Source organism: Sceloporus occidentalis, unplaced genomic scaffold, assembly GCF_023333645.1.
Source record: "Sceloporus occidentalis isolate IW3139 unplaced genomic scaffold, rSceOcc1.0.p SCAF_1, whole genome shotgun sequence".
Classification (NCBI taxonomy): Eukaryota; Metazoa; Chordata; class Lepidosauria; order Squamata; family Phrynosomatidae; genus Sceloporus; species Sceloporus occidentalis.
Window position 1 is genome coordinate 303,295,388 of NW_028316981.1, and position 12,427 is coordinate 303,307,814.

The following is a 12,427-nucleotide window of genomic DNA, read 5'->3' on the forward strand; positions in this document are numbered from 1 at the left end:
ATACATCAAATAACAAAACAGACTTGGGTTAATTCATTTAATTTTGTTGTGTGTGTTTGTGTGTTTATAGAGCACTGTTAATTAAGCCAATGCAAATTAAATCACAGGACTATTGTGAAGTTGAAGGATTTCATGGCCAGCATCCATGGTTTTTTGTGGGTTTTTTGGGCTATGTGGTCATGTCCTAGAAAATTTTCTTCCTGACGTTTCGCCAGCATCTGTAGATGCCAGCCACAGATGCTGGCGAAACGTCAGAAAGAAAATTTTCTAGAACATGGCCACATAGCCCGAAAAACCCACAAAAAACCACAGGACTATTCCTTGCTCTCTCCTTGGTGCTTTGCAAACAAGGGCCCGATCCAGATGGGCCTTTGCAGTGCCTCATCACATGCTAGGGGTTGGCCGAGAGTGCACCGCCCATACTGGCCTCACTCCTAGCATGTGACAAGAGCGTCAAAATGGCGGGGCCCGCTTATCGTCTGCACATCACGCCCCCATAAGGACATCACGAGTGCGCCAATGGCACACTGCGACATCCTTATGGCACCGCAGAAAGAATCCACTTTTTGTGGGTTCTTTTTGCTGCATGAGGGAGCCATGAGGTTTGTCTGCTATGGCTCCCTCACGCAACAAAACAAGGTGCAGGCAGACTGCCCTTTTGGGGCGGTCTGTATAGCATCTAGATTTCAAAATCAGGTTAGGACTGGCACATGAAATACATGACAAAATGAAGTTTGTTAATATATGCCTGGCACACAGAATCTTTGCACCTGCAAGTTCCATAGTAGGTGGGGTTGGAGATAAAAAATAATAATCATGTTTCCTGTATGTAACTTATTAATAGATGCACCTGTGCCTTAAATAACTGCTTCTCCACATAAAGACATGTTTCCTCTTTGGGCATGGCTAATGAAAAATCAAAATGACAATTAAGCCTCCTTGACCCGCCTTCAGCCTGAGAGTTGGAACAGGTAACAAATTAAGCTCGTAACTGCTTTAAAATATAAAATGGGCTGTACATTTTTTTAAAAGGCAAATGTTGGAAAAGTCTCACAAATCACGCTTGTTAAAACAGATTTCCAGTTTTTTTCCCAACCAAGATGAGATAACAGAGGGGTAAATCTTATTATTATTTCCTACTACAAGAAAACCATTGAATCAGCTACATTTAGATAAGTGTTGACTCACCCTTCAACAGTTGACTCAATGGTCTATTCATGTAAGGACAAACCACCTAGGGTTGCCAGAATGAAAACTGTACAGGGCTCCTGTACCTTTATTGACTGTGTAGAAGAGGGAATTTCAGCAAATGTTGCTTGGTTCTTGCTGTGTGACAAACAATGCCTATTGAACTTCCATTTACATGGTCGTAGAAAGTACAGAAGATATCTCCAAACTGGCAACTCTATAATGAACAGCATTCCAACCAGGACTGTACATGGCCAAGACTTCTAAGATAGAAACAACAACAACAATAATTTTGTGTGCAACCTGCTTTGAAACTTTCTTCCACAGAGAGCAAAGGGCTGTCATTTTAAGGATACATCAGCCTTTGTTCTGGGAAGCTAGCCCAAAGTTCTTCTTCAAGCAGGATTTTGTGGGATTGGCAATTTCTATAGTTCAATTTATAGCAGACCATAAATGTTACAGATCAAGAAGAAAGATAACAGCTAACAGCTTTGTAGAGGCATATAGGCCTTTGTGTGTATGTGCCTTTAAGTCACCTGTTGACTTCTGGTGACCCCTATGACTTTCATAGGATCTTCATAGGCAAGAAATATTCAGAGGTAGTTTTGCCAGTACCTTCCTCTTTGATAAAGCCTACAACAACTGGTATTTGGTGGCAGTCTCCTATCCAAGTACTAACCAGGGCTAATCCTGCTTAGCTCCTAAGACCAGGATCTAGTGTCTTTGGAGTATTATAGGCCCTTACTGGTACCTTATAGGGGTGATAGAGGGAAAACTGGAGAGACACCTGTACCTTGAATGGTTGTGTAGAAGAGAGAATATCAACAGCTGTTGCTTTTTATGAAACCAGATAACAAGCAACAACTGTTGAAATACCTTCTTCTGCACAATCTTTAAAGGTAGAGGAGTCCTCTCCAGATTTTAACTCTGGCAACCTTACCTGAATGTAGGCATTGCCCAGAGCCATCTGGTAGAGCCACAATACAGTCATCAAATATCAGTTTGCATAAGGGCAAGGTAAAAGAGTCTGGATTTGACACCCCCACCTGTTGTTGCTGATGCTATTGTTCTTGTGTGCCCTCATGTAGTTTCTGAGTTATGGTGACCCTAAGGCCTATCACGGGATATTCCGTAGCTGAGACTATGTGATTTGCCCAAGGTCCCCCAGTTTCCATGGCCAATCAGGAAATCAAATCTTGGTCTCTTGAGCCATAGTCCAATGTTCAAACCACTACACCACACTGGTTCAAACCTCCAGGTGCTTTACACATGGCATCTAGAGCAATTCTGCCTCATCTAGCTGAAGACACTGACCACTCTTGGTCTGAGTGCCACTTGGCAAACTGTTTGGGTGGATGGTTTTGCAAAATAATTACCTATGCAGCCTCCATAGTATTTTCTGCACTGGGAAGTTCATGCCATCAAATGTACCACTGGTGCTGCTCACATGATTAATTGCATAATTGGCCTAGATCATAGTGGTTGGTAGAATGTGGGACTTGTAGTTCCCAAGAGTAACACTTCTGCTTTGAAACGCAACCAGCAGAGGGCTGGTTTTTACAGGAGTTATCAGCCTTTGTTAGATCTATATGCAAAGGGATCTTGCAACACCTTTGAGCCTAACTGTGTGACAGATGTTACAGCATAAGCTTTCATAAACTTGGTCTATTTCCCCAGATGCATCCGATTTCATCTAAGAAAAGAGACCATATCTGGAAAATATTAGGCTTCAACTTCGTCTGTACAGTGAGTCCCAAAGGTGCTACAAGATTCCTTTGCATACTGATATTCCAGGGTAACATGGCTAGATTTCTGAACTCTACCCCTTTTGTTAGCTCTGGAATGTGTTTATAAAGTGCAACCAATTAAATTGGCCAAAGAGTTTTGTTCCTGCAAAAGTGAAGGCTAATTCAATAGTTTTCCCTGCAGACAACCCCTACTACTAAACTGAACACTTACACACAGAAGATTGAAAGCAGTAAGTAAACTAAATTAGGCCAATTATACAATTAATCATGTGAGCGGCACTTTGGTCCCGAAGTATGCCAACCCAATAGGGTAGTTCAAAGTGACAACAGAATTTAAAAACATGAAGGGAAAAAAGGGGGAGAGAGGGGGACTTACAAAGGTTAGAAATCAAAAAGATGGCCAAGCCAATCAGCTGTTATGCTGCTCAGCCACAGTAGGAACTGACTGTAGGAGTTTTATTCCCTCCATAGGGTTATTAAACATTTCATTAGCTCATTAGTTTGAGGATATATGGCTGCCAGGTGCAAACGCTGGCTAGCTGATTATTACTGGAAGGCCTCCTTGAGCATATTAGCATACGCTTGCTTTAATAGTTCAGTAGCATTTCACGTCGGTGCACAAACAAGAGAGAGCCCCTGGCAGATGTGGCTTTAGCTGCTCCTTCTGTAGCCTTGATGCTCACAAAATGGTCAGCCATTGAAATATTCTTGATGCCAACTAACACATGTTTCCAAAGGGGTAAAAATAAAATAAAACAAAGACTCAGGTGCTAAAGAACTGCACTATAAATCAGAGCTATGCACCACTTGATGGTCTGGCTATGGAGGAAATTTTTGACTCAACTTCATGAGCACCATGACTTGCATGCATATGACCTGGCCCCAGTCTTTGGCAGGTCTAGGCAAACCAACTCAAATAACAGGGATGCTACATTGAGGTGGTGGGAGAAAAACATGTCTGAGATTTTGGAGAGCCACTGCTAATCAAAGAAGAATGCACAGGACAAAGTGGCTCAATGGTGGGTCTGAGGAAAGACAATGTGTTGCTATGTTCATGTTTCATGATTCTGTAATAAAAATCCAGAATCATAAATAGGTAGCTGCAGATTTCTAAACATTTCTTTTGTTCAGAGGAGGTTTATCATTGCCTTCACCTGATGCTGAGATCCTGTGATTTACCCAAGATCACCCAGTGGATTTCATGGCCAAGTGGGGAACTGAACCCTGGTCTCTAGAGTCATAGCGGAACACTCAAAGCACTACACCATGTTGGCTTATTGCAGTGAAATACTCCAAGCTTTTTTGGGTACTTCAAAATTAACGTTCAGATGCTTTGGTATGATGTCACATCACCCAATTTTCATATTTGCTTCTTCTGGGTCTAATCCTGCTTTCTATATTACATATTCTGCATATACATTAAGTAGATAGCATGAGAAAATGTGGTCATTTTTGACCCCCATGACAATGGCAAATGAATCTGTTTCTTCATATTGTATCCTGACAGTGGTCTCTTGTCCAGATTGTCCAGGTTGTGCACAAGGACAATCAGATATTGTGGCACTCCAATTTCTTTTTGATTGAACCATAATTTGTCATGATCTACACAATAAAAGGCTTTGCTGTAATCTATAAAGCACAGATTTATTTCCTTTTGAATTTCATTGGAGAATTCCTTTATCCCATGAGTTAGCAATATGATTCCTTTTCTCAAACTCTGCTTTTTCATCCGAAATATAATTCCATCCCTATGTTAAGTTATGACAGTCCAAAAGGGTGAAAGATATAACTCTGTGCTATAATAAGTCTATAACAATAAAAGAAGGTATGTCTGTCACTATGCAAAGGGGATCTTGGAGACATGCAACAGTGGGTTATTATCTGTTCTTAAAACGTATCTCTTAATTTCAATTAATTGCATTTTAATCTGTCTTTATGGGAGCTAATGTGGCATAGTGGTTTGTGTTGGACTACAACTCTGGAGACCAGGGTTCACTTCCCAGTTCCCAATCATGGAACCCACTGGGGGACCTTGGGCCACTCACATGCTCTCACCCTCAGGGGAAGGCAAAGGCAAACTTCCTCTGAACCATTCTTGCCAAGAAAACTCTATGACAGGTCTGTTTTAGGATCACCATAAGTAAAAAAAACTTTGAAGGCACATAACAACAACAACCTTTGTGTTACATCTTCAGCCACTATATGGCAGAGATTCCTTGGCCAGTATATAGCTTTTCAGCCAATGTAAGTTGAAGCTGGGGATGGGGATGAGTCTGAGGGAAAGACATAGGATTACTTCTTTCTGTGGGGTAGCTTTCCCAGGCATGGAGAGGCTGCTCATAGACATATAGGAGTCCACCATGGCAGTGGCCTGTCAACTTTACTTAATTGGAGAAGGCATGATGTGCTCAGCTCTGACAATCTGCTACCCTTGCATGAAGGCTTCAATGTATCCTTCTAAGGGTTGTTCCAAGCCATGGGAAGCTGGCTACCTTTGCTAGTAGACACTGCATCTGCCCTGCAAAAATAATGCAATTTAACAATGCTTTTATTGCCATGCCTTAATGCTATGTCATTCTGGGATTGTAGTTTTGTGAGTTATTTAACCTTCTCTATTGAAGTGCTCTGGTGTCACAACAAACTACAGATGCCAGGATTCCATAGCACTGACCCATGGTATTTAACACAGTGTTAAACTGCATTATTTCTGCAGTGCAGATGCAGACATAGGTATATATACAACTTCTGTCATTTTGAAAGGTCACATTCTCTTTCTTTTCACACACATATAACAGCTACACAAGATAAATGGAAGCCCAATCCTGGTTTGTTTAAAGTGTCACCAATCATTTCAACTGCTCAAAAGGAATTTTTCACTTCTAGAGGAAAGGAGGGAGAACAACTTCTGTTCTCCAGCTCTTTGTAGAGTTTATGTTAGATCTATAATGCAATAAGCTCCACACATGCTCCATGAGACATTATAGATTAAACCTGAAAGAAGACTAAGCCAAACCAATTATTTGTCTGTGGCCATGACTTGCAAAGGGAATTGTCTGTGTCCAACAGGGAACAGAAAGACCAAACATGAACTTCAGATATAGGCTCATGAATCTGAGTCATTTTGCTAAACAGAGGAAATGAAAGGAACATAGAGTTCTTTTTACAAATACTGCAAATAATCTTTTTTATTTAATGTACTTTTCAAAAATAATTTTCAAATGCAGTTAATGTCATATACAATTTCGGGAAATGGCTTTAAACATAAAAGGTATTCCTGAAAACAAGGTTATCTGATATGAATGGTATGTCCATCAGATATTTGCCTAACTCTAGTCTTCTTACCAAGCAAGAGAATGAGAAGCAAGTAATGTTGTGCAATGTACAATGCTGTACAATGCTCCACATACAACCAGTGCTTTAGAACCCCATTCATTAGGACTGCATTAAGCATTTGGTAATGAAGCCAACACCACTCCCCAGGCCTAAGTGATTGAACAGAGGGAGTGGCAAATATGTTATTCTGTACAGTTGCTACTGTGGCCAGCTGTTTACAGTTTGTTTCTTAAATCCTTTGGTCCTGGGAATTCTGCAAGCATTCTTTGATTCAAAGTGGCCATATTCTGCCCTCTGGAGGCCAGGTCTAAGCTGGCCAATACCTTAAGACCCAGCTCAAAGGAGAAGTAAGGCACCATTGGAGGGGTGACTTGGAAAGTCACCCTCCTTTAAGCCAGGCCTTCAAGTACTGACCACCTTAGACCTGGATTTCAGAGGGCAGAATATGGCCACTTTGAATCATAGAATCATAAAGTTTGAAGAGACCACAAGGGCCATCTAGTCCAACCCCTGAATACAGGAAGACAGAATCAAAGCACCCCTGAAAGAGACTATCCAGCCTCTGTCTAAAAACCTCAGGAGGAGGATACTCTGCTACTCCAATGCAGCATATGAACTGCCAAGAGCCCTTACCATCAGGAAGTTCTTTCTAATATTTAGGTGGAATCTCTTTGCCTGTAGTTTGAATCCATGGACTATCGTATCACCTCTTAACCTTCACTTCCAGGTCATTGTCACACACTAGGGTTGTAAATCCTTAACCTAGGGTTGTAAATCCTATGGAAGCATGGATAATAATGGTAGTTTCCTGCTGTTGTGAGAGAAAAGAACTATTCCTATATATAGAATTCTCATGATTTTTTAATGTCTTGAAAATGTTGTGGAGGAATTATTCTGCAGAGATAAACAGTGTTTTCTTTGCAGGAAACTATTCTCTGTACAGAAAACACTTTGTTTGTTTGTTTTGGTTTTGCCCATAACCACAGCTGCTATCCTGTTCAGTATTTCCAAGATCATAAACCAGATTTACAACCTCATAACTTTTGGGATTGACATTTATGGTCAACATGATTCCCAGACTTAACTCTTAACTCTTAACTCAGGCTGTGCACCAACCAAAGAGATTCCAAGATGTAGATCAGGGCACTGAGAAATGATTATTGTGATGCTTTCTTGGGGCTTGGCCACTTCATTTAAATAGTCATTGTTTTCTAATAGAATTTCATCCCCCCCACATGCAATTCAGAGGAATCTGGGCTTTTTTGCAGGGGTGGTGTGTGAAAACCTCTTCAAACTCTGCAGAAAAAGGAATTGCAATTTTTTGCTTGTGTATCCGCAAGTATCCTTGAGGATACATATTGTCACACCTGTGGCCATCGGTTCACTTCACCATTTTTGGCAGAGGGAGGGTGAATAGGTGCAAATTTGCGCAAGAAAGTGAAGACAATTAACTGCTAATGTGAATGTGCAAAAATCTGCAGCAATTCACATAATGCATTTCTGCCCTTGCAGGATTCCAAGGAGTCCCTTAAGCTGTTTGTCTCCATGTGTTCCATGACTAGGAAAGTACTACAATTATCATTTCATGGTATATGGATCACAAGAGTCTTAGAAATCCTTCAATAGTGGCACTGTTGGTCTTATGGGGTAGGTTTACATGAGGCAACATTGGCAGAAGAAACTATGTTGACAGAGCTCCATCATTGTAGTTACATCGGCTGATGCAAGCTCTCAGCCTAGGTATTTCCCCCAAACAATAATTCCTGAACAACGTTTTGGGACATCAGATATCAGAAGACAATTGCATAAAATGCTCATTGGTCTGTTATTCTTCCTGATTTTGTTGTTGTTGTTCTGTGAATGAATAATTATATATATTCGTTACATTCCTATTACACACAACTGTAGGCTGCCTCCTCTTTCAACACTGTTACCACTGCTATCCTTCCCCCTTATGTAATGATGGGGAAGGGTACACCAGCACTGTTGTCTCTTCTTATGGGGAGGAGAGTACCTCATCTGCTAGCATGGCACAACAAGTGTCCGGATGCATGTGAACTGTCACAAGTGAAAATGGTGAGGCAGGCAGCAGCATCCCCCATGTAATGTCTGGTGGTGGTGGTAGTGGGGAGGGAAGCAGAAGATGGTTTATACCACAGACATTAGAAGAACTACCCTGTTACCTGTTGCAATCCATGACACTTAAAAACATTTCATTTAAGTTAGATCATGCCTCATGGAAGAAACTGACCCCCTTATGCCTGTTGCTTTGTTCATGGATAACCACTGCTCAGGCATGTGGAGAAGTGAACAGGGTAGTGGATGTGAGTTATGTATGCACCACTTCACTGATGTATGTGGTTTCTTTCCCACTCCATGGAGCACGTAAGCTTTTCATAGAATCATAGAGCTGGATGAGACCACAAAATACATCAAGTCCAATCCTCTGCCATGCAGGAAGACAAAATCAAAGCACCCTCGAAAGAGGCCATCCAGCCCCTGTCTAAATGTTTCAAAAGCAGGACACTCCACCACTCTCCAAGGCAGCATACTCACAGCCAAGAGGCATCAGGACATTTTTTCTAATATTTAGGTGGAATCCCTTTGCCTGTAGTTTGAATCCATTGCTCCATGTCCTAGTCTCTGGAGCAGAAGAAAACACACTTGTTTTGTGCTCTTTCCACATTACATTGGTATGCAAAAGCTAGGTTTACACACATCTTGTGTTGTGGAGTCAATATCTCACAGAAATACCAATGATTGCTTATAAGGTAAGCAGGATGAATACATCTTAGTTCAGAAAAAATGGGACCGTGGATTTCAAGATTTAGTCAGTACCAGTTAGGATTTTTAAAAAGCCTCCCCTTGATATATGGGATTTTCAGGCCTTCTGTCTACTGTTAAAAGTGGATTATTTAGTGATGGATAGCAGATGTTTGAAGTGAAAAACGTGGCTGGGTGTTTCTCTATCTTCTCATTTGTTGTGTAATTCCTATCTGTCAGGGATTTCAGCAAGTTTAAAATACAGAACAGCTATGTGTATCTCAGCATTTTCAAACCGTCTGCTTTGTGCAGGACTTGAACTGAGACTAAGTGGATTTTTATATCCATGAAATTTTAACTTCTTGGGGATGCTATACAGTTCTAGAAGATTCACTTGTAACTTGTGATTATTATTTATTTTTGGGCACTTGTACCTTTTGTTTGTATTTCACTCACAAGTGATCAATATAAGAGGAGACAAATGGACTAGGCAAGTCAGTGAAAAGCTATCAGAACTTGAAGGCTACCAGTGCATCCATTTGAATGCAGCCTTTTCTTTGTTGAGGCTGCATATCTGTTCTGGGCTGCAGGTCAACAGTGTGTGGGCCCAGAGCCAGCAGTGAGCAGAGCAAAAGTGGAACAGGGTTGAGCTAAATTTTTCTTTCCCTTTTCTTCTCCTCTTGCCAAAACATTCTTTTCCTTTTCCTTTTCCTTCCAATCCATTGGACTATCAAGAAAAGGGCAGACTATATTTGTTCATCACATATGGAGGAGGGCTTTTGAAATTTTTAGACCAAAGTTTGCATCCAGTTCTATGGTCTCACTTGAACTTGATGGAAGACACACCTTAGAAATAAGATGTTATACTGAATGGCTGGGAACCTGTTGGTGACATAGGCAGTTATAAATGCTCTTTACATCATTTTAATGCCGGTGTGTGAGGAGGTATCCAGTACCTCCATATGCAATTATTCACTTGAGGATACAGCCAACTTGCCAGTTCCAGAGTGGATCAATGGTTACATTATTATTTAATATAACATATTATGCATTTGCCCATGTTAATAGTTACTTCTCTGTATTGTATTTTGCTATGCATGTTGCAGTGGGCTATAAGCAATAAAACTTTGGATGGGACTGGAGTTCAGGGTTGCAGTAGCTCACAGTGCTTTCATATGGAAGCCTTTCCCTGCAATGCTTTAAGATGTCATTTGGCTGGAATCTTCTTGGGGCATTACACCAGTGTATCCCTTGGTTACACCAATAGCTGTACCATTTACACACTTGCTTAAGGAAATACCCAACAGTCTCATTGGAAAACTGTTTTTCCATTTTTCAAAGGCATGTAGGAACCTTTCCCATGGCCAAATTGACTACCACAACAGTCCTGGAATGGCTTCTGGAATGGCTGGGAAACTACCAGTCATGTTACCATCTGCCATGGCTGCTGACATCCCATCTGTGTAAGTATACAAGCAGAACTTTGTGTTCTGCCAGTGTTAAACAGGGCCTTAGCCTCTTTGTACAACGCATGTGTTCTACCACTAAGCAACATCTGCCCCCTTAATATTATTATGCAGAATACAGATATGGAAGAGAGACTGACATGCCTGGCAACACCTTATAGGTTCACGGTAGAGTTTACATTTCAACCAAATTCTTGCTGTTTCATAGCACATTCTCATAACTACTGTAGCCACTATGCTATGTCAAGTTCCCCATGCACACACTTTCTATATTACTGAAAATACTAGGAATGTTTCTGGCCTTCACTGGCTGTTTCTAATTAGCTTTCAGAACTACATTCCAGAAGGTTGCATTCAGTCTCATCTACCAGCAGGATAGATACCTCTGACAGAATAGATTCCTTCCTTCTCCCCTCCTGCACTGACAACCTTGTTTTGATGTGGGTGCACAATCCTCCAAGCAGGTTTGAGGGCATATGAAGGGCTATGAGGGAAAATAGGATGTTGGGAAGTCCATTTTCTTGCTTGGAAGATGCTGAATCGAACACTGAGCCAGCAAATTCTGAAAAACTGTCCAATGTTTTCAGACATATGAGCAGAACCCATAGCTAAATTCATCATATGACCAGTTTTGGAGTAATGTGTCTACTTCCCACCCACCCCTCAAGCTGTGAAATAGCAACCAGTTTTCAAGCTCTATTTCCCTTCAGTTCGAAACATAACATGATAATTTGCCATTCTGCTCATGGGTGATAATACTGGAAGGGTCATGATAGAGAGAAATGAGTAGTATCATAGAGAACCTATTCAGTACAAAGAAAGGTTAGATGTCTTCTGAGGAATAGTTTCAAGAATACACTCACCTGTTTGAGATAAAAGCGGTGTGTAAGGGACTTTCGGTTCTATTGCACTCATTGGCGGAGGTAGCAAGGGGTTAGCAAAGCTGCGGAGAGGATGTGTAGGCCGGACACATGCTGTGGGAATTGTCCTGCTTGGAGCATCCTCATTGCTGGGATGTTCAGGCTGTGTTTGTGGCAACATGGATGTCTGCTGAGGGGCTGGTGCTTCGCTCACTGCTGTAAGAAGATAAGTGGAGAGGAAATATAGCTACAGTGAAATCCCACTTAAATTGTAAATCCATATATATTCTTGTTTATCTGTCACATTCCATGCCCTGATACTGAGGCTTTTCGAGGAACTGGACCTTTCTTTTAGGGGTATGGCACATTTCACTGAGGCAGATGGATTTCATGTAAGATGATTGGGGATCCGATTTGGATTTAAAGGAGTTATCTAAAGTACTCAATCTTATGCACTAAATAGGTTTAGAACCTTAGATAGCTCCTTTAAATTCATGCAAAAGTTTAAATTTAGACTAAAACTTCACAGATATGGCAGCTACCAGCAGTAACTTGTATTTAGAATTTTCACAACTCATCTTGAATAGCTGGATATAGATTTTCAATAGATGGCTATAGATATCTATATATCTATATAAAAATTATTTATGTTCAGCAACAGTTTAATGTAACACAGAACTACATATCAGCTATACAATGTCATCTTGTTGGTAAACTGTGACATTGTAGAACTGACCTGAAAGCACAACCAAATGTGTAGTATCCATAACCATATATCCACAACCTATGTGCATATCATACACAACCATGCCAAATGTGTATGCACACCCATACATGATAGCACTGTTTGCATAACTCCACTTCCACAACCTTGAGCTGAATATGGTCATTCTGCATTGGCAAAAGATGTCCAACCACTTCCGTAGGATAATTTATGTAGTCATAAGACACCAACTGAATTCTAAACAACTGAACATTGATAATTATAATAATTATTGCTTGGAAGTGCCATCTTCATCTGTAATTAGTGAATGACGGTTCACAATGGGAATGAGTTAAAGATCTGTCA

The 12,427-nt window shown here is 40.9% G+C and overlaps 1 protein-coding gene across 1 annotated transcript in view; it reads right to left on the bottom strand.

Annotated features, from left to right (window-relative positions):
* Window positions 1-12,427, bottom strand: part of LOC149324177 (netrin receptor DCC) — a 227,729-nt gene that overhangs the window by 15,750 nt on the left and 199,552 nt on the right. Inside the window, exon 15 of the mRNA XM_089487445.1 lies at window positions 11,362-11,574. Within this exon, the coding sequence (XP_089343571.1) occupies window positions 11,362-11,574 (213 nt within the window). The remainder of the gene's footprint in view (window positions 1-11,361; window positions 11,575-12,427) is intronic.